General features: G+C 43.5%; 1 protein-coding gene across 2 annotated transcripts; it reads right to left on the minus strand.

The window, feature by feature from the left end:
- Positions 1–489: 489 nt before the first annotated feature.
- On the minus strand, positions 490–19,228 carry vldlr (very low density lipoprotein receptor). 2 transcript variants are annotated; one of them, XM_018751842.1, is made up of 19 exons: positions 18,804–19,228; positions 13,702–13,821; positions 11,864–11,986; positions 10,613–10,735; positions 10,017–10,388; positions 9,654–9,776; positions 9,278–9,400; positions 7,750–7,869; positions 7,386–7,511; positions 7,035–7,206; positions 6,606–6,827; positions 6,324–6,442; positions 5,812–5,951; positions 5,343–5,484; positions 4,997–5,146; positions 3,886–3,945; positions 1,878–1,958; positions 1,574–1,743; positions 490–1,250 (listed from the first exon to the last, which is right to left on the minus strand). In XM_018751842.1, exons 1-19 carry the CDS (start codon positions 18,868–18,870, stop codon positions 1,218–1,220), a joined length of 2,586 nt encoding a protein of 861 aa, XP_018607358.1. In that variant the 5' UTR covers positions 18,871–19,228; the 3' UTR covers positions 490–1,217. The 2 variants fall into 2 exon arrangements, with proteins under 2 accessions (XP_018607358.1, XP_018607366.1); XM_018751850.1 differs by lacking the exon at positions 3,886–3,945.
- Positions 19,229–22,821: the final 3,593 nt, after the last annotated feature.

Raw genomic sequence — 22,821 nt, forward strand, 5'->3', positions numbered from 1 at the left:
CCTCTTCACAGCTGCCCTGTTTAACCATTCAATTCCTCACATGTACAACTAACATCTATTGGCTGTTTACTGTGATCATGGCAGGAATGGGGAGGTCAGAATGAACAAGTGGCAGAAACCCTACAATGGGATCTAAAGTAGAGAAAATTGCTTCTGACCATGGGACCAAATAAAGTCTTCAAACCAGCCATTGGCACACTGCACCTAAAGCAGTTCCTGAACCAGTGGGAGGTGAACAGACATGGCATTTCACAGTGCACTTGTGAACTTCTGCCTTCACACCAAGGTCAGGAAGAAATTAGCCGTTATACAAGTTTACGTGGTCCACAGTGCCTTGCAATTTACATGAGTCCTCAAGAATGGAGATGTCTTGACAAACAACTAAAACTCCTCCTGAACCACATGGGTTGGTCTTCTTGACAATTCCTAGTAGGATCTACCCCAGTTTGAAGGGAACGTGACTTAATACAGGAATCAATATCATTTCAAGTCATTTTATTTGAAGTGACTGCAAATGTTTTGCTTTCACAGCACAGTTTAGTACCCCCCTGTACAATGTTATAAAAGGTCACAGGAACAGCACAAACATACAAAATATTAACAAATTTTTTTTAAATACATTTTCCTCTACACTGGTACTATGCCCAACTGTTGCAAAAAATGATTCAGTCAAATGTATACAATCTTATTTACAGAGTAACATTTGATCAAAGTGCTTCAGAGTCCTGATTGCAATTTTTTTTCAGATGGGGTATGTACAATTGTGGTTTTACAAATATTTTAACAGCTGTCCTTAAAGCCTGCTTCCCCACTACACAGAAGCTTCTTAAGAACACGCATCAAGAGGTAAGATTTAAGGAATAATTTAAAAAAAAATCATGAATGCTAAAAATATGCATCTTGTGTCTGGTCCAAGTATTCTGAGACACCAGGTCACTGGACCAAGCTCATGGTCTGCTGAAGGTGAGGTCAAGTGGAGAAAGATCATGCCCAAAAAACCAGCTTGCTTTGGGCATGCTCAGTGCAGGTTTTAGGGGCTTAATGCATTATACATATAAACAATGACAAATATCCCAGACCCTACATACCCCAACCATACACTCAATAGGAAAAAAAATGCACATCAGAAGGCATCTGGTTGTAGCACTGCCAGAACAGCAGTTGTTGGCATGGATACCAAGGAGACAGTAACAGGTGAAGTCGCATCAAGGACCAGGCTACAAATCGTCATCTGTATTCACAACTGATATCTGTAAGTCAGAAAGAAAAACCATTAGAAAAGAATGTCACTGAATCTGTTATACTGCAAGTACAACCAATTGTACTTTTGGGGCTCCTATGCTGCTCATTATATTTTCCACAAGGTCATTTGCAACATGCCCTTTCCAGCAGGATCTAGAGCAATAAATTGATGTGGCTGGAATCATTTACTGAAAATCTTAAGTCAAAGTCAAGAGTTCAGGCACATAACCTGAGATTCCAGGAATATAAAATTTGATTCCTGAACAAAGTCAGGTCAGGCAGGCTCTCAAGTTCCCCCCCAGCTCATGCTATGCAATGACATGGCACTCACAGCAGGATAGGTGTGGCCCACAGATGAGCTATGTCGACTGATGTCGATGTTGAGGTCCTCCTCAGTGGTTTTCAGATACACAGGATTGTCAAAGTTCATGCTCTTTTTGTTCTTCAGCTGCCAGTTGCGCCACATCAAGTACCCTCCTGCAGCTGCCATGGCCAGTAGTACTACAGACAAGGAATGGGACAGTTAGGCCAAGCATATGCTGCTATAGCAAAACAGGTACTATTTAATGTCTAACAGTGACTGAACTAGAAGACACTTATCCAGTCTGCTTCAGTGGGTAGGAATGTAAACTCACAGACTGGGAGGATGGCCCAGGCAGCAGCTGATCCTTTGGCTGAGGAATTCACCTCATGGATAGAGGTGCTCACATTCCCTTCTTCCAGAGGAGGGAGAGGGGAGGAAAAGGTTAGTCTATCAAAGAACCTAGGATCCAACCATCCCTTTCCAGCTCACTGAGGACCACCTCCCCCACATACCAGTCACCCTTAACAGATAGGAAACACTGTAAACCAACAGGGGACACTACCAGTAACATCTTATATTCTAAGAGTAAAATATAGAAACAATAATGGGAATCTGGAAGAATGAGCCATTGACCTATTGCAGACATGACCTACAAACAAGTACTGGTCAATTTTAGTTCTAAAATGTAGCTACCCAGTAATGACTGGTGTCCCACCTAAGACAAGACTGACAGCCTTGTGCCCTATGGCTCTGGGACAGACTCTAGACTGCTGCAACCTCAAATTGGAAAAGGGGTTAAGGAAAGCAAGTGAGGGATATTCATGAAAGTTGGAAAGATTCTGAATATCTGAAAATTGATCTGGCAGTGCAAGTTGATCCCTGGTTTTTGGTTCCCCACCCCTGACCTCACTTGGCTCCATTATCTGCATTAATGTCATGGAAAAAGGACATAAGGGCTAGTCTAGAGATCAACTACTTCAAATATTAACCATCACATTCAATAAAACTATTCTACCCCAGAATACTTTCTGGTTCCATTATAAAAACTATACCAGTAAGGATGGACAATGGGATGCCAAATTTAATGGATGAAGGAATGTGAATCCATGCAATACATGCAGCACCAAGAGCTACCAGATAACATAAGGACAGCCCTAGAACAGGCCATCACTACAAATATTGCAGCTCAAAGTTTTGCCAGAAACAGCCCCCCCCCAATAGCCCTAGGAGGTTACAATAACTTTTTTTTCTGGCAGGCAATACAAGTTCTGCACTGTGGCTCAAAGCTGTCAAGGTGGCAGTCTAAGGGCAAATCAACATGGTACCAGATGCTTTCATTGTATAGAGCATAAACTCCAACCCCTTGTTTGAGGCACACGAGACTGGATATGGTTTAAGAACCATACATCTGTTGGAGTCTAATCACAAAGACATCCAGGAGAATGGCCCAGGTCAACCAGCTATGCAGGCAAGGGATGCATTACCTGAAGCATGAGTGGGGTGTACTAGCACCTTCCCATTCCCTGGGTGTACAGAAATGGTGACTGTTTTGAGAAAACATGTCAAGAGTGGGGGTCCCCCACTGCAATTCAGGGATCAGATATTCATAATATGCACCTTCTTGCATAAGGCAAAGCAGTCAGTAAAAATCTTACATTTCAACAGTAAAATAAACTAATGGAATCTGGAAGAATGAGCCATTAACTTATTGTAGATTACCTACAAAGAAGTACTGGTGAATTTTACTTCTACAGGATAGCTACCCAATAATGATCTTATGTCCCACCTAGGGCAGGACTGAGCCTCATGTTTTAAAGAGGGATTCTGGACTGCTGTGACCCCAAATTGGAGAAGATTCCATGAAACTGCATTATACTCAAGAACACTTTCTGGCTCCATTATAAAATACCTACACTAGCAGGACGGACAATGGGATGCTGATGCAATGGATAACAGAACATGAATCCATGCAATACATGCAGCACCAAGTGCTACCAGCCAATGTAAGGAAGGACCTACAACAGGCCATCACTATAAATATCCCAGCTCAGTTTTGCCCCAAGTCCCCCCCAGGCCCTAGGGCTTTAATCATCCTGGCTTTTTCAGGCAAGGAATACAAATTCTGCACTGTGGCTCACAGCTGTCAAGGTGGTAGCAATCCAAGTCACATAGGAGACGCTTCTTGTCTGGAGCATAAACCCTGACCTTTATATAGTAGTTTGAGGCACACAAGGAGATTGGATGTGGTTTAAAAACCACATTTGTTAGAGCCTCTAATCAGGAATAGAGGCCGAGGGAAACAGCCTGGTTAAACCAGCTATGCAGGCAAAGGACATTACCTGAAGCATGAGTGGGGTGTACTAGTACCTTCCCATCCCCTGGGTGTGCAGAAATGGTGGCTGTTGAGAAAACATGTCAAATACACTCATACTATGTACCTTCTTACATAGGAAGGCAAAGCAGTCAGTGCAAGGGGAAACAACACCAAGAGCTAATCATTCAAGAATTGAATGAACTAAGGCCAAGGAAGAGAAAGCAGGGGAGTTTTAAAGCCAAGTTCAGAAATGCAGAAAGTCTAAAACTTGTTCCTATTTGAACTTTAGTCAGCATTTAATGCATTGTTCCTTCCTACTGGCCAGAGGGCCGATCAGTCTTATGTTGGTTGTCCTCCGGACCCAAACTGATAGCAATGGCCAGCTTCCAAAAGCATCCTGAAGTATTCTAGTTGTCTGCTTTACAGTCTAGTTGCATTAAAGCAGTTCATTTTAAAATGCATCTTGTAAACCTGACTCTTGAGAATCCCCACCCTTGTCCCATGAACAGGAATGTTCTAAAGCAGAATGAAAGTGTAGCTGGAATCACTTTAGCCTCCTGACTGACATTTGGGACAAAGTCCAAAATGTAGTCTACAGACCCTATAAGTAGCCCCTTGCAACCTTAAAGGTGAGATTAAAATACTGGTGAGCACATCTCTTGGACATGAGGCAATTAAAATATTAAAGACTTGTGCCTGAAGAATATAAAATTGAGTGTTCAGTGGTGCCACATTTGGCAGTGTTCAGTCACAAGAACAAGGTATCAAAAATGCTGAGTGCCTTGGCTGTAGACACTACAAAGCAGCAAGATTGTGGTGTGGAAGGCACATTGAAGAGGGTGCCAGAAATGAATGAATGAATGGGAGGTCGGTTCTTGGATGAAGTGGCTAGGAGATCCAGACAAAGCTGAATCAGGATGTTTAATGTGACAAAGGCAGTGGGGGAGGGGCATGCTTGGGTATACAGAAGCATGAATGCATAAAAGGTTTAATGTATAAGAGTAGCTTTTCAAGCATTCTGAAGGCCTGCAGATTCTAGGTTTGGGGGGGAAGGGAAGCAAAGCAACAATGCCAGTGAACTCCATTGCTGTACCCATCCCTAACCCCCCCACTCCCACAACCAGTAGGGCTCTTGCCTGGTCTGCAACTGAAGCCATCTGCAGCAAGCTCCATCCCTCCTGGACAGACACATGTGTACTTTGGTGAGTGCTTGTTGATCTGTGGTGCTGGTAAACACATGAAGGCACAGCCCCCATTGGCCCCTTTGTCACTGCACCAGTTGGTTCCTGCATAAGGAAAGGCGAGTTAATTTTACATATTAAGGTAAATTATACTGCCACTCAGATCAAGGAACTAATAGGTAGCTACAAGACCAAACATTAAAAAAAAAAAAAAAATGAATTTAAGGTCAGAGGAATCCATAGCTACCAAATGCCTTTCTATTCATGTCTCCAGGTCTATATAGACGATTGGCAGACCCACCAGATAGCTGGATGAGCTCATGGTAAACAATGATGTCCTGCGGCTCATTCAGGTTGCTGGCGAGCATAACCACATCTGATCCTGTGAATTTGTTGGCACCGTAGATCGCCTCATTCTCCCCATCTGTCCAGAACACTCGATCCTAACAAAATATAAATCACAATACAGCCAAAGCATGAAGCTTGGGCATTGTTTTCAGTGGATGCTCCAGCTGACCATAGGAAAAACAAGCAGTACCACACTTTTTACAAAAACAGCATGGTCCAAAAAAGCTTCTCCCACAGCACTTTGCAAACTGCCCATTACATGTTTGGGAGTGCTACACTGAAGAAACCCTGAAGCTGACTCCACTGAGGAGCAGATGCCAGATACATCCTATTACCATTCTAGCACAACACTGCAAACCTGTGACATTTAACCCTTGCAGGTTAAACCCAGAGATTGGTTATTTATATACTGTTCCATTTACCTCAAAGACCGTAAGAGCAAAGGGATGTGCAAGATAGTCAGGAGACTGGAGCACTTTCCGCCGGTTGTCCCCATTTAGATCAACACTACAAAGCATGTGTAGCTTGGAGTCAACCCAGTAGAGCCTGCTCTTAATGAGGTCTAGAACAGGTATGGAAGGGGAGAAAAAGTTAGTTGCATGCAAATTAAATGACAGATGCCACATGTGGATGTACAGCTGGATTCTTTTCTGAAGCCATATAAAATTCCCCCCATGAAAGAAATTAAGGACTTAACTGTAGCTCACTAAGGGTGTGGGGGCAGTCAGGCTTCAGTGAGCAGCTATACAATACATTGCTAGAACAGTTCTTATATTAACTTTGTTGAAATACCTGGTACTTTCCTTAAGGGTATAAAAGCCTCTGCACCAACTATTTTGGATCAGATGTATGCAGTCAATTATACTAAAGTGACTTTAGAGCCACACTTCAGATATTTACTAAAACTGAAAATAAAATTTAAAACCTCACCCACCTAAAGTGATCCCATTAGGCCACTGAATATCAGTATCAACCAGAACTTGCCGGTCTACACCATTCATGCCTGACTTCTCAATCTTGGCTGGCTCACCCCAGTCTGACCAATACAGAAACCTAGAAAATGGCAAGAATTATAAATCAGCAGCAAAATGTCAAAGTTTGACAATCAAGAACTTTACGATCATGTAGTTGAGGTCAGATTGTGGGAGTGGAACAAGACACCCCTTTTCACTGCGGGGGAGGGGGGAGGAAAAAAAAAAAAAACCAAACACTTTACCCAGAGAGTGGATCCACAGCAATGGAGGCTGGCTCTTTCAGTCCACTGCTGAACAAAACCTTGCTCTTGGTGCCATTAAAGTTAGCCACAGAGATGGTCTTGGTACCCAGGTCTGACCAGTAAATGTTCTTGTAAATCCAGTCCACTGCAATCCCGACAGGAGTGTGCACGTTGTCAATTACTTTCGTGATCGTGCTCCCATCCCGCTTCTCAAGTGATGTGCTGAGAAAGTGAAGCAGGAAAAATTACTTGCCATACATGCTGGCAAGGCCAGTTCACACTAAGGTAGCTAGGCTGGAGCAATTGTTAGATGTATACCTAAACCAAGTTGCTAGTGCACCATGTTCCACGTTACGACGTCCAAGTAGGTACGTGCTGTTCTGCTACGGACATATCTAGAAGACATTAGCAAATAAGCACATAGCATACCTGAAGATTGCCTTTTGTCCTAGGTCAGCCCAGAAAATCATCTGCTGGGAGAAATCTGCATCTAGGGCCACAGTGTTGCGCAGCTGCTCCACAATCTGGGTGTACTCCCTCCGCTCTAGTGTCAGCTTTCGGATGTCACGCCGGTTTGTGAAGATCAGGCATGGCTCCTTGCCTGTTGAACATGATTGTAGACTTGTATGAAGCATCAAGTTTGAAAATGTGTTAAAACAAGCCAAACTAATGAGTCTAGGTCTTTCACCCTCCATTTCAAATTAACTCCTTTAAAAAACCACTTCCAGGGTTTCCTCATCTTTAATAAGAAAGAATCAAAACTTCAGAGCAAATACTTACCTACAGCCTTGCACACGCCTGTGGAAGAGTCCATCTGGTATCCATTGTGACACTCACACTTGTAACCCCCCTTCAAGTTGATACAGATCTGGCTACAGATCCCAGGGTTTAGGCACTCGTTAATATCTGAGGGGATTAGAAAGAGGGGTAAAAATCTGTACACCTTAAACTACTGAAGCCAAGCAAAAGTTGAGTCAGCTAACCTTACAATGAAGGTTCATCTTTCCAGTAAGAAGTTCACCTGTTACTTGTTCCAAAACTCTGAAGCTTTTGCCATGCCCAAAGCACAAATATTGGCTTCATTACAAAAACAAAAGTGCAAGTTAGAAATGTGCTACCCCAACATTAAGCATGTCGCACATACCACCACAGGTCTTGCGGTCTATTAGCTGCAGGCCTGGAGTGCAGTCACATTCATAGCCAATCACATTGTCTTGACAGATGTGGGAGCAGCCACCATTGTTTTGAAGGCATTCGTTCACATCTGGGAAGAACAAGGAATCTTTTCAAAGGAAATCTAAGTTCCATTGTCAGCACAGTGCTAGTGAACCCAACATGTTTAAGATCAGCATCATAGAACTCTTAAGGAATCCTCTGGTGCCTGGTCCAACAGCATATGATAGACTGCTTTGTCTAGGATGGTACACTATTCAGGTAAGTACAACTATAGCCCATGTGCAAAAACCACTGTGCATAATACTCAAAATATAATAGCTGTACAATATCTAGGGTGTGCAACTATCTGGCCAGTGTAATATGTAAATTTCAATGTTTTGTGGCAATGCACAAGTTTCATGTATGTCATTTTTCAGAGCTGCTGAGATTTCAATTTCAGAAATCTGACAAAGTTCAGCAATATCATTATCACTAGGGCCAACTTGCCAGTGTTCAGGAGGCAGTTCTTTACAAAGCATGCAACCTCAAACTTAGAGCTACACAAATGTTAATCTTTGAAAACACATGTAAGGCATACATATGTATTGCAAGAATGATTCCAATTCCAACTAACTGGTATGGGGAGGTCCATCTACAAAACCTGAGCAGATTACCACTAGAACCTGAGAGTTTACAGCTCTGTAAAGACCTTGTCACAGAAGTTAGTCTCCCACTTTAATCTTCATTCCCATGCATTGTTGGATCTTGTTTTACCAGTTATGAGTAGGAAGGAGCCAAAGTTGTGTATTGGTACAAAGTTTAAAGCAACATCTGACAATAAAACCTTTCACTCTAGGACCACACCTACCACCAGAAGTTCCAGCAAACACCAGGATGAACAGTAAAAATATATATAACCTGACATCAAAATGCATCTTCATACTGGAGAGGAAGGACACAGCAAGAACAGACCATCACTGCCACACTGAAGACTGGATATGGCAGAAGCTTTGCCCTTTTACTGTCTCCTGCTTTTTGAGCATGCACTTTGTCCAGAGATACAAACAGGCTCAGAGCATGCCTGCAAGGACCCCAGGGTGGGGGGGCAGGGGGTGCAGATATGACTGACCAAGCTGAAGACATTGCTCTGGATGACAATGCTGTTGCCATGGGAAGAGCATGTGGGGCAGAGAGCATAAACCCATGTTTGCCCATTATCTCAGTGATGCATAAAAAGCAAGACTATTGGCAGTCAATCAGCTGTGAGTAATGTTTAGCAGCTGACTGGCTCCCCAATGACATTTAAGCTGGCAATGGCACTATGCCAACATGAGTCATTTATACTACCCTGTTTGGGAGGCCATGTTCAACAAGACACCTGGTGGAGCCAAAAGATCTCAGCAAAAGTAGGTTTTGGAGCTTGGTTTAACCCTTTTGATCTGAGTTGTGAGCATTGTGTTTCACGCAAGAGAACTCCGGTGATGAAGCAAGAAAACTGAACCAGCCAAATCACTCACTGCACTCCTTGAGGGGCTCATCGCTCCAGTCTGAGCAGTCCCGAACCTTGTTGCACACCTTGCTCATCTCAATGCACTCCCCACTACGGCACTTGAATTTATCTGGGCTGCTGCACTGAGTCACTGGGTGGGAGGGAAGAGACAAGAGGTGCTTAGTTACAGTAATCTCAAAAATGCTTAAAAGCCACTTATCCAAAATTAACTCTTCTGCAGTTTAAATTTGAGAACTGTAGCACAAACCATGCTTTCTGGGGTAAGGATTAAAAGCACCATTGTGAATTTAGTTCTGCATCTTCACCTGATAAATGCTATAGAGAAACAAACATCTGTTCTCCATGACTACAATCTATATCCACAACCCACAGAACACACTTACTGTTTTTGCAATTCAGCTCATCGCTCCCATCCGAGCAGTCACGCAACCCATTGCACTGCCGGCTGCCATGGATGCAGCTGCCATCATCACACTTAAACTGGTCTGGTCTGCAGCTCCGGACAGCTAAATGTTGGAAATGCAAATACTTCAAGACCCAAGACGACTCGAGGTAACCCCTTAAGTTCTTTTCCACAGAGATAATTATGGCTGGACAAACATCACCCAAGCTTCTGCTTTGGATCAGTAAGCCTGGCAATGGAGCAAGTACTAATCAGCAGAGGAAATCTCTTCCTGCAGCAAGAAAGATCAAAATATGTGCCAGAAAGCCTGCACAGAGAACTTCCATAAATACGGCACACTCACGGCAGTTCGCCTCGTCGCTGCCATCCTTGCAGTCTGCATCACCGTCGCAGCGCCACTTGCGGTGGATGCATTCACCTGAGCTGCAGCGTATCTCACTCGAGGAGCACTTGGCAGGTGGCGTGGGGTTGCGGCCACAGCGCTGTGGAGACTCATCCGACTGGTCCTGGCAGTCCACGTCATTGTCACATACCCAGCTGTCAGGTATACAGGTGGCATTGCCACACTGGAACTGGCTGGGGCCGCAGGATGAAGGCGCACAGTCCATCTCGTCGCTGCCATCGCCGCAGTCGTCCTCACCGTTGCACACAAAGTTCTGAGACACACAGCGGCCACTTGCACAGGTGAACTCCAGGGGGGCGCAGGTGATGTTGCCTAAAGCAAGGCATTTAGGAAGGCAACTAGAAATTATTCTTTGGTCAAGAGAAATGATACCATCTGCATTTAAATCAAGATTTAATATTGTATAGTGAATGTGCAACTAAAGTTCATGTTATAGTCCACATTTAAAGGAAATTCTTATGGTTGCTTTAAGGATGTGAATTGTATTTGTAAGTTCTCTAGACTGAGAACAGCATTTAACTAGAAAAAAGCCATACCACAGTTAGCTTCATCCTCCCCATTATCACAGTCCTTCTCTCCATCACATTTCCAGAACACTGGGATGCACTGGGTCGTGCCTGCCCCGCAGCTGAACTCATTCACTCGACAGGTCCGTGTGTCTGAAGTAAAATTCAGTTGACCAAATTAAACATTCTTGCAAACGGCAAACATGCCAACCCACCACAATGTGGGAAGTGCATATCTCTTCAAACTGCATGAAATCAGTCAGAACTAGAGTTTAGCCAACCCTACTATCACTGCATTGACTTATTTGGCATCATTAACCACTTGTCCTGATGCTGGGTCATGGTGGTCTAGAGCCCATCCCAGATGGGAAGGATGTGCAGATCAATCCTGCACACACTATACAACCAAGTCCCCAATTACACCAAAACATATCCTTATATTGTGGGAAGAAGCCAGAGCACCCATAAGAAACCCACATGGGAATGAAACTCAACATGACCAGACTTGAATCCATATCCAAATCAGCTGTGAGGCACCAGTGCTACCTACTGTGTGTCACCCACTACTTCAATTGCTCCCATTATTAAAGTGCCTGAGCATTCATTAGAATGACAAGTCCATACAAAAGTCAGACTGAATTTGACTTTCTCAGTCTTTCAACTATAAAACCTGAGCACCAGACTGACAGGTTCAAAATAAGATCTGAAAAAGGAACAGGAGTTTACAGCAGCACCATTTGTGACAAACTGGCTGTTGATGGAAATGTTCAAACAGCTGGTGATGCATGCCATTGCTGAGACCTGCCAAAATACTTCAACTGTACATTCAAGTTCACCCCTGTGAACAAACTGCCAGGTCACAGCAGTGTGGTAATGCACAGCAGCTGTCCAGCATGTAGGCTAGCATAACCTTCTGGGAACATCAAGAAAGGACATTTGTCAGAGGCCATCTGGTGCTTTTCATAGCCCCTACATTGGATAACTGAAGATGTGTACAATCAATCATTTTAGATCCCAAGTTACCACATATTTGTGCAAATTAATCTAGAAGTATGTGCTGGGATAAAGATCTGCAAGTTTCATATTTAAAAGGCATATAAATTGAGTAGTGCTTAACTGACACCTGTGTCAAACTGACAATCTACTATTGGAACATTTTAGAGAATTTAAGACCTTCCAAAAGGCAGGTGGTGACTAGCAGAACCACATCTCCCAATCACATCTTTCTTAAAGGTCCCAGGGCACCTTGCATAAATAGTCAAGTCTGAACAGGGGGCTTACGGCAGACGTCAGGGCTCTCATCGGACCCATCTTCACAGTCAGGCTCGCCATCACAGTGCCATCTCTTGGGAACACACTGGCCATTGCGGCACACGAAGTCCACCTCTGCGCAGGTCTTCCTCACTGCAGTGAGGAAGCAGAAGGAACCTTAACACACTGCTTCAGTTTTACCAACTTCTCTAAAGTAAAACCAGAGAAGTTGGTTTCAGAGTCCAAATTTAGAAACAAATGAAGACCATGATGGCCACATCATAAAATCCAAGTTTAAAGTGTTTGTACAAAGAAAATGTCAAGGCCCAAAGCAACAAAGAATGTTATCTTCCAGAGTAAGATCTACAAATGAAATATCACCCAAAGCCTCAAACTGCTGAGGCTGCATTGTTGCTTTACTCCTCAGTGTACCTCCACATGCTCTTTATCTCTACACCAACCCTGGAGAAGAGTGCTAGCAACTCTACTCCACCTGCTCACATTATGCCACACACTGTACCTAAACACCTACTCAGATGTTACTTTATTTAAAACAGGACTGTACATGTTTCAAAGTAGAGCACACCATTTAAGCTGTTTGAAAACCATGTTTGAAGGTATCAGGGCTTTGGTTAACAGATTCAGCTGTACTGAGAATTGTGTCTGCATCTGTGGCCATCTGTTGGTGAAACACTTCCCACCAAACTGTACATGCTAGATTGATACATTTCTCTGGCAGAAAAAGTTCTAACATGTTTTGAGTCCAATTCCAGAATGCAGCACCTCAGAGCCATTGGGTCTTTCATAAGGGCATTTTACTTGACACCTGGACTTAAGAGTCAAAGTTGTCTGCAGCACCATGAACACCATCCAGCTGGGTGTCAAGCCATGTGGTCATATTCCTACATTCCACTTAATGCATCCTTTGCTCTGAAGAGACCAAAGGCAAGCTGCAAACAAATCCCCCATATATACACCAACATGCATCTTCTGGCATGGTGAAAGTCAAAAATAGGTATGCTGCTCCTAAAAGCAAAATCCTGACCTTACCAGGTGAGTCTATTTGAACCACAGAGTACAACAAGTCTAAAGAAATGCACTATGGGTTGAGTGGGGGAGGTGTGCAGCATAGGTGCCCGTTTTACATCTTTGGGTTCACCAAGCCTGCCCAAGTACTGTAAAAAGCGAAGAGCCTGAAAAGCAAATTGGTAGGTAGACCACTTAAACTGGAAAGTGCTACAAGCACTCCCTTCCCAAAATGAAGAGCCAGACTGAAAGCAAAGTGGAACCAGCTAAAAACTGTCACAAATGGCAATTACTGTTAAACGAGGCAGGGAGACTATAGTTACCAAATAGCGTTAAGTCAAATTATTTGCAATCTATTCAAATGAATAGACTACAGACACTGATTTACCCTTGCATAATTTTGCATTTCAGAAGACCGTTACAGCACAGCCCTTCAATTCCATTTCAGTACTGAATCTCAGCAAGTGTTGCACTTCTGGGCAATCCAATTTTTCCACTGTGAGCCCTCACCTAGAATAGCAGTTTACCAGACTCATCCATGACCCAGATAACACTTATAGATGGGACACTGGGACTATGCAAGGTACCATGCCTTTGACACACATGCACACGTCACTAAAACCCAGGAGACTTTCAGGCTCATACCAGCCCAGAATTGCTCTCCATGAAGGACTAACCTGGTGATAAATATATGCAATATAAACTGCAGTTCACCATCCTTTCAGCATTAGGTTGCACCCATATACTGTTCCACTTAAATGCAACCAGAAATGCAAATGTGAGGGCAGACTTCAGGTGATCAACCTATATCAGCATCTCGGCACCACTAGGGTTGTACTCACCGCAGGTGCTCTCATCACTACCATCAGAACAGTCTTCATCGCCATCACATTGCCACACTGAGGGAATACAGCGGCCATTTCCGCACTGGAACTGAGAGGGATCACATTCTGCCTGGGATCCTAGAAAGAAACAAGACTGTTAGAGGAGACAGAAGGCTGTGAAAAAGTTTGAAGCATTAGGGCAATAAGAAAGGTTAGAGTAGGGTGCAATTAAAATTGCATGTTCCACAGTTTCTACTCAACACTTCTCAAATGCACAACAGAAGATCCTCTGGATGGTGCAAAAAAATACATCGACCTGAAAATAAGGGGAGTAGAATAGCTGCTTGTGTTCTTTATGCATTTAGGTCAAGTCACTCATTACTATCAACTCCAGCACTTTGCAGCAAAGGGTTAAACACTACATCAGCTGTTAGATGCCAACTATTTACAACCAATTAGGACAGTTAAAGTTGATCTTGGTACAACTAAACACAGCTTGGAGAGACAGGAGACAACTGGAGTCTAGTTCAGATCCCAGATCTGGGTTAAGGGTAACTGAAGACCATATCTTCCTTAAACATCCAATCCTTGGTCCAGTAAGTCTAAGGTGCCCCCAGGCCTGTATTTAGCATGAAGTGGCAAGTTTCAAACTGTAGTTTTTAATGTTATCTAACACCGATTACAGTCCTATAGAAAGAACAGATTAGTTGCATTAACTAGAGTGGGGAAACCAGCTCATCCCCTCATACAGTTCCAGGGGTACAATCTCTGCACAATATACACTTAAGTGTTGTCTTCCTCAATGCATCACAAGAACAGATACCATAGGAACATGACTTTGGCCTGTCTTTCCTTCATGGTTTGAAGTCTTCAGCTTGCAAATTCCTTGGTATGCATGAGCAAATCTTGACATTCATCCATTTGAACTACCCAGCTTCAGCTCCTCTTCCTGGGAGCTTTCTTGGGGCATCTCAGCTGTGTTTTATGTGCAGAGTACCTCCAGGCACTGTGATACATTTGTTACAGGAATCATGTGATTAAAAAAGCAAAAACTTACTGGAACAGTGCTCATTCAACCTTTAAGATCTTAAGCTTATATGTCACCCCCCTTCTATATTAGAGAAACATTCTGCTTCTGATTAAGTTATGGACCTTGGATTTCCTTGCCAAACATTTAATCAATTTTACTGCTATGGTTCAGACCAGAAGCTCCCTCATGAAATTTTGACTTAATTATCTAACCTTCTTCCAGTCTAGAGATGTTATTGAACTGCATGGTCATTTGAAAGAATTCTGAAATATCAGGTCCCCTTTTAGAACTTCAGAGTTACATGACCACACCTGCTAAGTGTTTTGCCCTTGTGTTCCATTTTGCACCTGTATGCATTTATAGTTTCTCTGCAGGGCACTGTGACCCAGTTCAGTTTATTTAAAAAAAAAAAAAAATCCACATTGTTCAGGACTGGTCCCAACCTCCAGTCCCTGCCCTGGATCAGCAACATCTGCCAGCAGAGATCTAATCAACTGGCTGATTATCTCCTTGCAGTGACCAATTGGTCATTAATAGATTTATTAATAATTCCAGTGATCTTAATGTTAAGAGACTTCAGACAGCTAAAAGGAGAAAGAGCAACACAAGTAAATCTCAACCTGGAAAACAGCCACAAGGCTGCAGGGCAAAGATGCTGAGCCACATGTGTAGCTATGGTCTTGCTCAGCCCCACAGTGCTAATGAGCATTAACTTTTTTGTGCTAGGTATTAAAGAAATCCATGTAAACATCTGCAAATTAGTAAAATGCTATACAGGTGTATAGCAAACCTGAAGATCCACAACTTTAGTAACCAGCTGCTTTATGGGTACAGCAGTAAAATGCCCTTCTGGGATTTTACAATTAAAATGTGTTGCCGGGTTAGGCTCTGGTTCCCCGCATCCCCATATGGGACAAGCAGTTCAGATGTGTCTCAAGCTCAGTTTATGACACATAAGTACACTCCAAATATTGCTCTTGGAGGAGAAAAAAAGATCTAGGGCCAAGTTGTATGCTTGGGAAATGTAAAACTGAACTATAGATTTTAACAATGGACACAACTGCTCTTCCTGAACACCTTAATGCACTGACATGCCAATTAATAGGTAATGAATCCAGGAATTAGTCCTTTGTTTTCCAGCCATTGTATATGCTGAATGAAAAAATCTATTTTATTGAAGAGTTACTAAAAATGTATTACAGCATTAGGCAAGTTCCAGTACTGCAAGTGTGTATACACATTTCACCTTCATGTGGTGAAGGAAAACCAATTCATCTCCTTGGTGCCAGTAGGATCAGACATGCTGACAGCACAAGCTGTCTGGAGGTCAATGACAAGACAAGAACCCAGAAGCCAAAAGCAAAGCAAAATAACCCTTTCTTAGCTCACCATAATTTGAGAGAGAGGGACAGCAGTTTAGGCCAAAAGGAAAGGCATCTATGTAATCCAACACTGTGCACTTTGTTGATTGATTCAAGAAACCCCCCCCCTTTAAGCCTAAAGCTTAAGTCCTTGTTCTGGAGGGCCACTCTGCACAAGTTTTCCAGCTCAAAGCTAAGCCTCAATTTTGAGACTGCTAAATTAAATTAAGTGCATAACTATTCAAATACAATAACTTTGAAATGGCACATACCTTCAAAACAAGACCAAAGCTGTTGGATGCCTGTGCTCCTATAACAGGCCAACACTTACTACAGAAATACCAGTCATACACCAGACCATCTGAAGTTCAAGTACAAGGTGCTGAACTGCAGCTGCTTGAGTACTTGCAGGATGATGCTGTGAAACCCATTTTGGCAGCACAACCACTGACATTCTGGAAACACAGCACAGCAGCATGACACACAAGCACTACGCTGTTCAAAGGAAAGCAGAGTTAAAACACACCTGCCTTTCAGTGCTGGATGCAACTCACTCCCTGACCGACAGAGCAAGTAATCACCCCCCATACCTGACTCACCTTCAGAAAAGCAACAGTAGATAAAATAAGGATTCCTCTGAGCAACACCACAGTTCCACAACATAGGATAAAGGACTGATGAGAAATCAGCCAATCGGTGTGTGCAGGCCATGCACAGACAGTGCAAGAGCAATAAATGCCGCAGCTCCTGCGGAAGCAGTACAACCGCTGCAGTTCTCACCTGAAACTAGTGTGATGGTATGCAACCTTCACCTTTGGGGAGCTGCACTTTCACCATTAATCTCATAAAACCCCCAACCATGTGCTGAACATGCATCATAAAAACAGTCAAGAATCAAAGTATATGCACCAGAACAAGTCTCCTTGACAAGTGTGGTACCAGAAGCATGGAACCTGGATCAGTGTCCACATCACCAGGGTGGGTGAAAGTAATTCCCCTTCGAACAGCTGGTGTACACGAGCGGCAAGACTGCAATTTAGTTTTCTAGAATTTTGACATTCCTTACAGGTGATTTGGATTATTAAAAATAGTTTTTTTTTTTTTTTACAAATGCACAATTCCATATCTTTATTGGAATTTGGGGGAAATACACCAGTACAATGACTTGAGTGCAACTCCTGCACAACCAGTGCTTCCCTAAGAAGCATCATCGGTTCACAATTACACCTTTGTAACTGACAAATCAAACCACATTCCACTCCAGGGTTCATCCATGCAACGCAGCAATCAATGGCCCTTCGCCTGACAGTTTCCGCCCATATTACGGCAATCAATTAAGGGATAAATGGAAATCTATAAAAAACCCCAAGACATTACATTAGTGCATGAAAACCCAGAAGTTGAGTTGGCAAAAGCACTGAAGGTACACTCATCCAAAATGATGGAGAGATGCTCATTTGGAAAGATCACAATCTGCTACATTTGTTTCACATTCAAGACAACTTTCAGACAGAAAGAAACAAACAGGTTTCTTCAAAGCAAACGGGACTACAAGGTATTCCATGTACCAGTGACAGGACCCTAGTCCTGGTGCCTGAGCCCAGTTGGGGGGCCGGCATTCACGAGGGGATCCCCTTTTCTTCATCATCATCCTCATCACACCCTCATCTCCAGCACGCTGCGACCAACTGCGACCCCGCTCCCTGTTCCGCAGCCTCCCCACATACATCGGACCTTTAGCGATCCAAATTTGGAGAGGGGGAAAAAAAAATCTGCGAAATGAGGCCAAGTCCCGAACGGTGTCGGGTCTCCGATACGCGTGATGCTCCTTCCCATCCTCTCGCGACGAGGACCCGGATCAAGCTCCGCGCGACGCGACACAACGCGGTGCGATGAGGATGGAGGCACGTAGCCGAAGCCGTAACAAATGTCATAAGCACATGGGACAATGAGACGCCCGATTATGCGCAGTGACAAACCACTGGCCCGAGTTACGCGGAGACGGAGAGTTCCTGCCTCTCTTCCACCATTATAATCACCTGTTCATCAGCAGCCCGACCCTCCCCCCTGCAACGACGGGAGAAGCCAGGGTGCCCGCTGGACGGCTATGCTAACCAACAATTATAAAATTTTTTATTTCCCATAAGATGAAGGGAGAGAAGGTTAGGCCTAGCCATATCCTTGAATAATTGATGATTCTCAGCTTTTGTTCATGTGGCAGATCGATTCCCCGGAGGCGCATAGAGAAATAACGCAGCGTCCCGATAGCAGACAGGGCGCCGCAGAAACAATGTAAAGGCCTTTTAACATTTAAATATCGGACATAGAGAACGCGTTGACAGGGGAAAGCGCGCCCACTCATGAGCGCAACACAAATACCACGGAAAAAAAAAAAAAAAAAGGGGAAAAAATCAGTTTCCTCCACACAAGTGAACGCGATCCTAAGCGTGTGTTGAAACAGGGACATAAACACATTAGGAGACACAGACGGAGGCCCTTAACGACGCGGGCTGCTGTAGCGCAGCGGCCACATTGGCGCACGGCTGAACGCACACGGAGTCGGACGGACGGACGGACTGACGGCTCCCTCGTCGCTGAGACCTTATTTAAAACAATAAAAGAAGAGCTACAACGCTGTGGCGATTTTGTGTCAGCAACCACGCTTCAAGTGTCCGTGGAAGGAAGGACGAAGCGAAGGGGCGTCCCGCCCGGCGCCCCGCGCTACTCACCCCACACATAGGCGAACTGCTGAAGACATATTGGCAGAATAAGAAAGCCCAGAATAGACGTGACCATTTCGCGGAGTGGCTGTGTAGTGAGCGCTGGCCGCGTCCTTCCGCGCAGAGAGCGAGACCGTGGCCCGAGCGATCGACGTGCCTGCGTGGGACAAACAGAAAAGCGCTACGAAGCGCGCCTTTTTTATCTCATTCACGCGACCGCGTTCAGTCCATTCGCGCTCCTCGAGCCGCTCGCGCGACCGCAATCCATGTCCTAATTTACTGATGGCGTGAACCTGCAGCAAATAACCGAGCCAGTGGAGCCCAGCTTTTTTTTTTCCTCCCTCTTCAACATGTCATTTACACACATTTAACCCTTTCTCCGCCGCCGCGCGCTGTGTAAGCGAGCGTGGTCTGCTGCTCGCGCGCGCCTTGTGCCCCCCCCCCCCCATCCCGATGTGTTATTGATAAATTAAAAACGATTAGCTACTTTCATTCATAAACAACAGTGAAGTTTCATTTTGAAATCTGGTCATTTTTGCATTTAACGTGTAAACCGTCGTTCTTGGATAATAAGTGTAATTTTCAACTATTAAAAACTTAAATGCACTTTTTATTTACGGTATGTTTACTTTGTTTAATTAAAGTGACTTTATTTAGGGTTTCGAATTCATGTTGCACTTTCAGACGTTCGTGCGTGTAAAGTGGGTTTTTTCAGCAACCCATCTTGTCATCGTTTTTGTTCTATTTAATTTATTAAACAATATTGTTCTGCCACTTGTTCATAAGTGCCATTTCAGTTTTCAAACCAGAAACTTGTAAAACTCGATTTTTTTTTTTCTCAGTTATCCGTGAAATGAATGCAGATACACTGGTGTGTTGGGTGATGCAACTTCTGTTCCCTCAGGGCTATCGGATGAACCCAGAGGCCTGAATCCTATTGAAATAATTATGAGTCAATGTTAATATAAGGGTGGCAAGGTCACCTCCTACCTCCTGGGTTGTTTCAGCATAGGTTCTAGTTTAATCCAGTTTAGTCTGTGTCGATTTCTTATGGGTGCTCTGGTTTCCTCCTGCAGTCTTAAGGCCTGTGTTTCAGGTTAATTGGTGGCAATAACTAGCTGTGTGTGTGTGTGTGTGTGGCTACAGGTTGATGGCTGTGGATCCCCTCCAGGGTTCACTCTTGCCTGGCATTCATTGATTCCAGGATAGGGTCCACACCCCTGTGACCCTCACAAGCATAAACGGTTAATGAAAGTGAGTGGGTGCCTATGAATATTAGAACAAGCTGTGACTTGCTTTATAAGCACTTTCTTTTTTTGTTGGTGATTACGGAATTGTCTAATGCCATGTGTCTATATTTCTGTAGTTTTCTTGGGGACATGCCAACATGCCTGGCTTCTCACTTAGGAAAAACTTCTCTGTAGCCTGAGAAGGGTGAATAATGGAGAGAAAGAGGGGTTATGGGCCCTTCTTCCTCTTTCCTTGAAACCCAAACTTGTGACTAAGGTGCTGTAAGTGCAAATTTCTGCTGATTTGTGGCACTTCCTTAAACTCAGTGCATGTGATTCGCTGTAATCTGAGAAAGTCACTTGACAATAGTCAGACTTTGTAGATGATGCATGCAGAATCTAACAGTGCCTTACCTCTATCTGTGAGCTTGTGTGACACGTCAACAGCCAAAGCTGAAGAAACACAAATGCTCACCAGAGTTGCAATATCTAGACTTTGGAATATGCGCATCCATCCCAGCCCCTACCCTAATCACTCAGAAAGTTGGCAGAGTAGTGTTTCTACCACGTTCTGTACCATTAAATCAAGGTCTGTGTAAGGGGCCTCTAGTCCACTTTGAAGAAGAGATGGGACCTTTTTTTTTTCAGTTTGCCATTGATTGCTTAAGACTGTGGCATGACAACCGGAAAGGAACACAGACGAACATATAACACACAAAAAAGCAAGGCGGGGCCAGCGTGGAGGGGAAAAAAGAGGAGAAAAAAGCCCTCATTGTTGTGTGAGCTACAACTGGAGACAGTCTGAGCCGACCCCTAAGCTGCCCCCCCCCCTTGCTCCCACATGAGGGGGACGAACAAAGCTGGAGACAAAGACACAAAGAGAACACAAGGTGTCAGGCAGGAAACAGAACCGTGAGCCCATACCCTGACTGACTGGGCCCAGCTGTTAAAATGACCCAGTAAATGCACTCCATTGTTGTGGTCCAGATCAGCTGCTCAGTACACGAGCAAAACCAACACTCCCAACATCAGAAATAATGTTCATTGCTCTCCTGAAATGTGTTGTTCATCACTCCTAGCTCAGTGATGAAGCCTCCAGTAACACATGTAAACATACTAAAAGTGACACAGAGTTTTATGCACCTATTCGTGCGATGAACAAAGGTGCATAAAGTGGAAAAAACTAAGTTTACGTAAGAATCACATGTCTGCACCTGTGTCTCTTTCTCTTAATGTAATGCACAAATTGTATTTCTCTGAGATGTATGTCACTTTGGAGAAAAGCAACTGCTAAATGAATAAATGTAAATGTAAAAAAACTGTAACCCTAGAAAAAGGTATTTTAGGGGTCAAAACAGCTACATTTAGACTTAGACTCAAGATGCTGGCTTGAATCCCACCTCCTGCTATAGTACCCTTCACCATCTTCAGTAAAAATTGCCCAGCTGTATAAACTGGTAAATAATTGTAGGTAGCTTAACATTCCAAGCTGCTTTGGAGAAAAGTATCAGTTAATTAAATTAACATGACAGGGCAGTAGGTGGTGTAGTGGTTAGAACTAGGTTTGAATCCCACCTTCAGCTGTAGTTCGCTTAAACAAGGAACTTACTGTAAGTACCTTCAGGTTTTAAGTCACTTAGGAGAAAAGTGTCATCTAAATATGCAAAATTCTTTTTCGAGATCAACTGAACCTGTTACTTTTTGCGATGTATTGTGTATAAAACCTCTTGTCATGATTCTAGAACCAGATGACTGGTTATATGTCCACACAGTGAAAAAGAATGAAGACTAAAATAGTTTTGAATCTAGTAGGTGGGGTTGTACAGAAGCAATGTCACTCATCAAAGAGACGTATAAAAGGAGAAGTCTGCCCTTGATGAGGAAATACCGAAAAATAACCATGGAGGTCTAGGTACCTGCTTTCATGGTGACAGGTAGCTTACTGAAGCATCAGTTCAGATCAGCATAAAAGGATCACAGTAGAAAGTCATGTCTTAAGAACTTTAGGACATCTGTGTGCAGAGAGACATGAAAAATACCGCGCTGAAATCAAAGTAGCCAACAATGCTTTGCCATAAGGACAGCAAAGGTATCGGCAGCTAAAACAGTAAGACAACTGGTTTTTGTAGTGGTTAGAGCTGCTGCCTTGGACTCTAGAGTTTGTGGGTTTGATTCCCTGCCTCTGGCTGTAGTACCCTTAAGCAAGGTACTTACCCTAAGTTGCTCCAGTGAAGTTACTCAACTATATAAATGGGTAAATAATTGTAAGTTGCTTTGGAGAAAAGTGTCATCCAACTGAATAAATGTAAAATACAGGTGATGCCCAGCAGACTGAACTGCAGAGACCCATTCCATCATGTACCATGTAGGCTGAGGCCATGAGAAGAAAACTGGATGAACACTTGTGTGGATAGACAAAGAGCTGTTTTCAGAGCAGAACTTCTTATTCTACCTTTCCATTCCCTTGTAATAGAAAGTGTTGCAGGTCCTGATGATAAAAAAATGTGTTGTTTAACAACATGAAGCAAGTATGTAGAGAAAATGTCAACCATTAACTGAATAAAATAATGCATAGCAATGTATCACATCAATAATATTTCAATATTCTGTTATATTATTTTATCGTGATGTAATACCTTTTCTTTTATTGCTTTAGTGTATTTTCAGTGTGTGAATTCCAGTTCTCAGAATAGCCCCTCTGTTGCTTCATGTTGAGTGTTGCTGGAGTAATCAGTTACGTCAGTTTTTCCAGTGGAAAATTCTGCCTGATCTGTTTTCCATCATAGCGGACGTTGAGC

Source organism: Scleropages formosus, chromosome 6 (genome assembly GCF_900964775.1).
Source record: "Scleropages formosus chromosome 6, fSclFor1.1, whole genome shotgun sequence".
In the NCBI taxonomy this organism is placed as follows: domain Eukaryota; kingdom Metazoa; phylum Chordata; class Actinopteri; order Osteoglossiformes; family Osteoglossidae; genus Scleropages; species Scleropages formosus.

Coding starts and splice junctions, on each gene's coding strand:
- vldlr (XM_018751842.1), bottom strand. CDS start 18,870: ATGGTCACGTCTATTCTGGGCTTTCTTATTCTGCCAATATGTCTTCAG. Junction 7,870..9,277: donor TGAGCCCCTCAAGGAGTGCA/GTGAGTGATTTG, acceptor TGTTCTTCCCAG/ATGTGAACGAATGCCTTCAA. Junction 1,251..1,573: donor TGGGCCACACCTATCCTGCT/GTGAGTGCCATG, acceptor TCTGACTTACAG/ATATCAGTTGTGAATACAGA.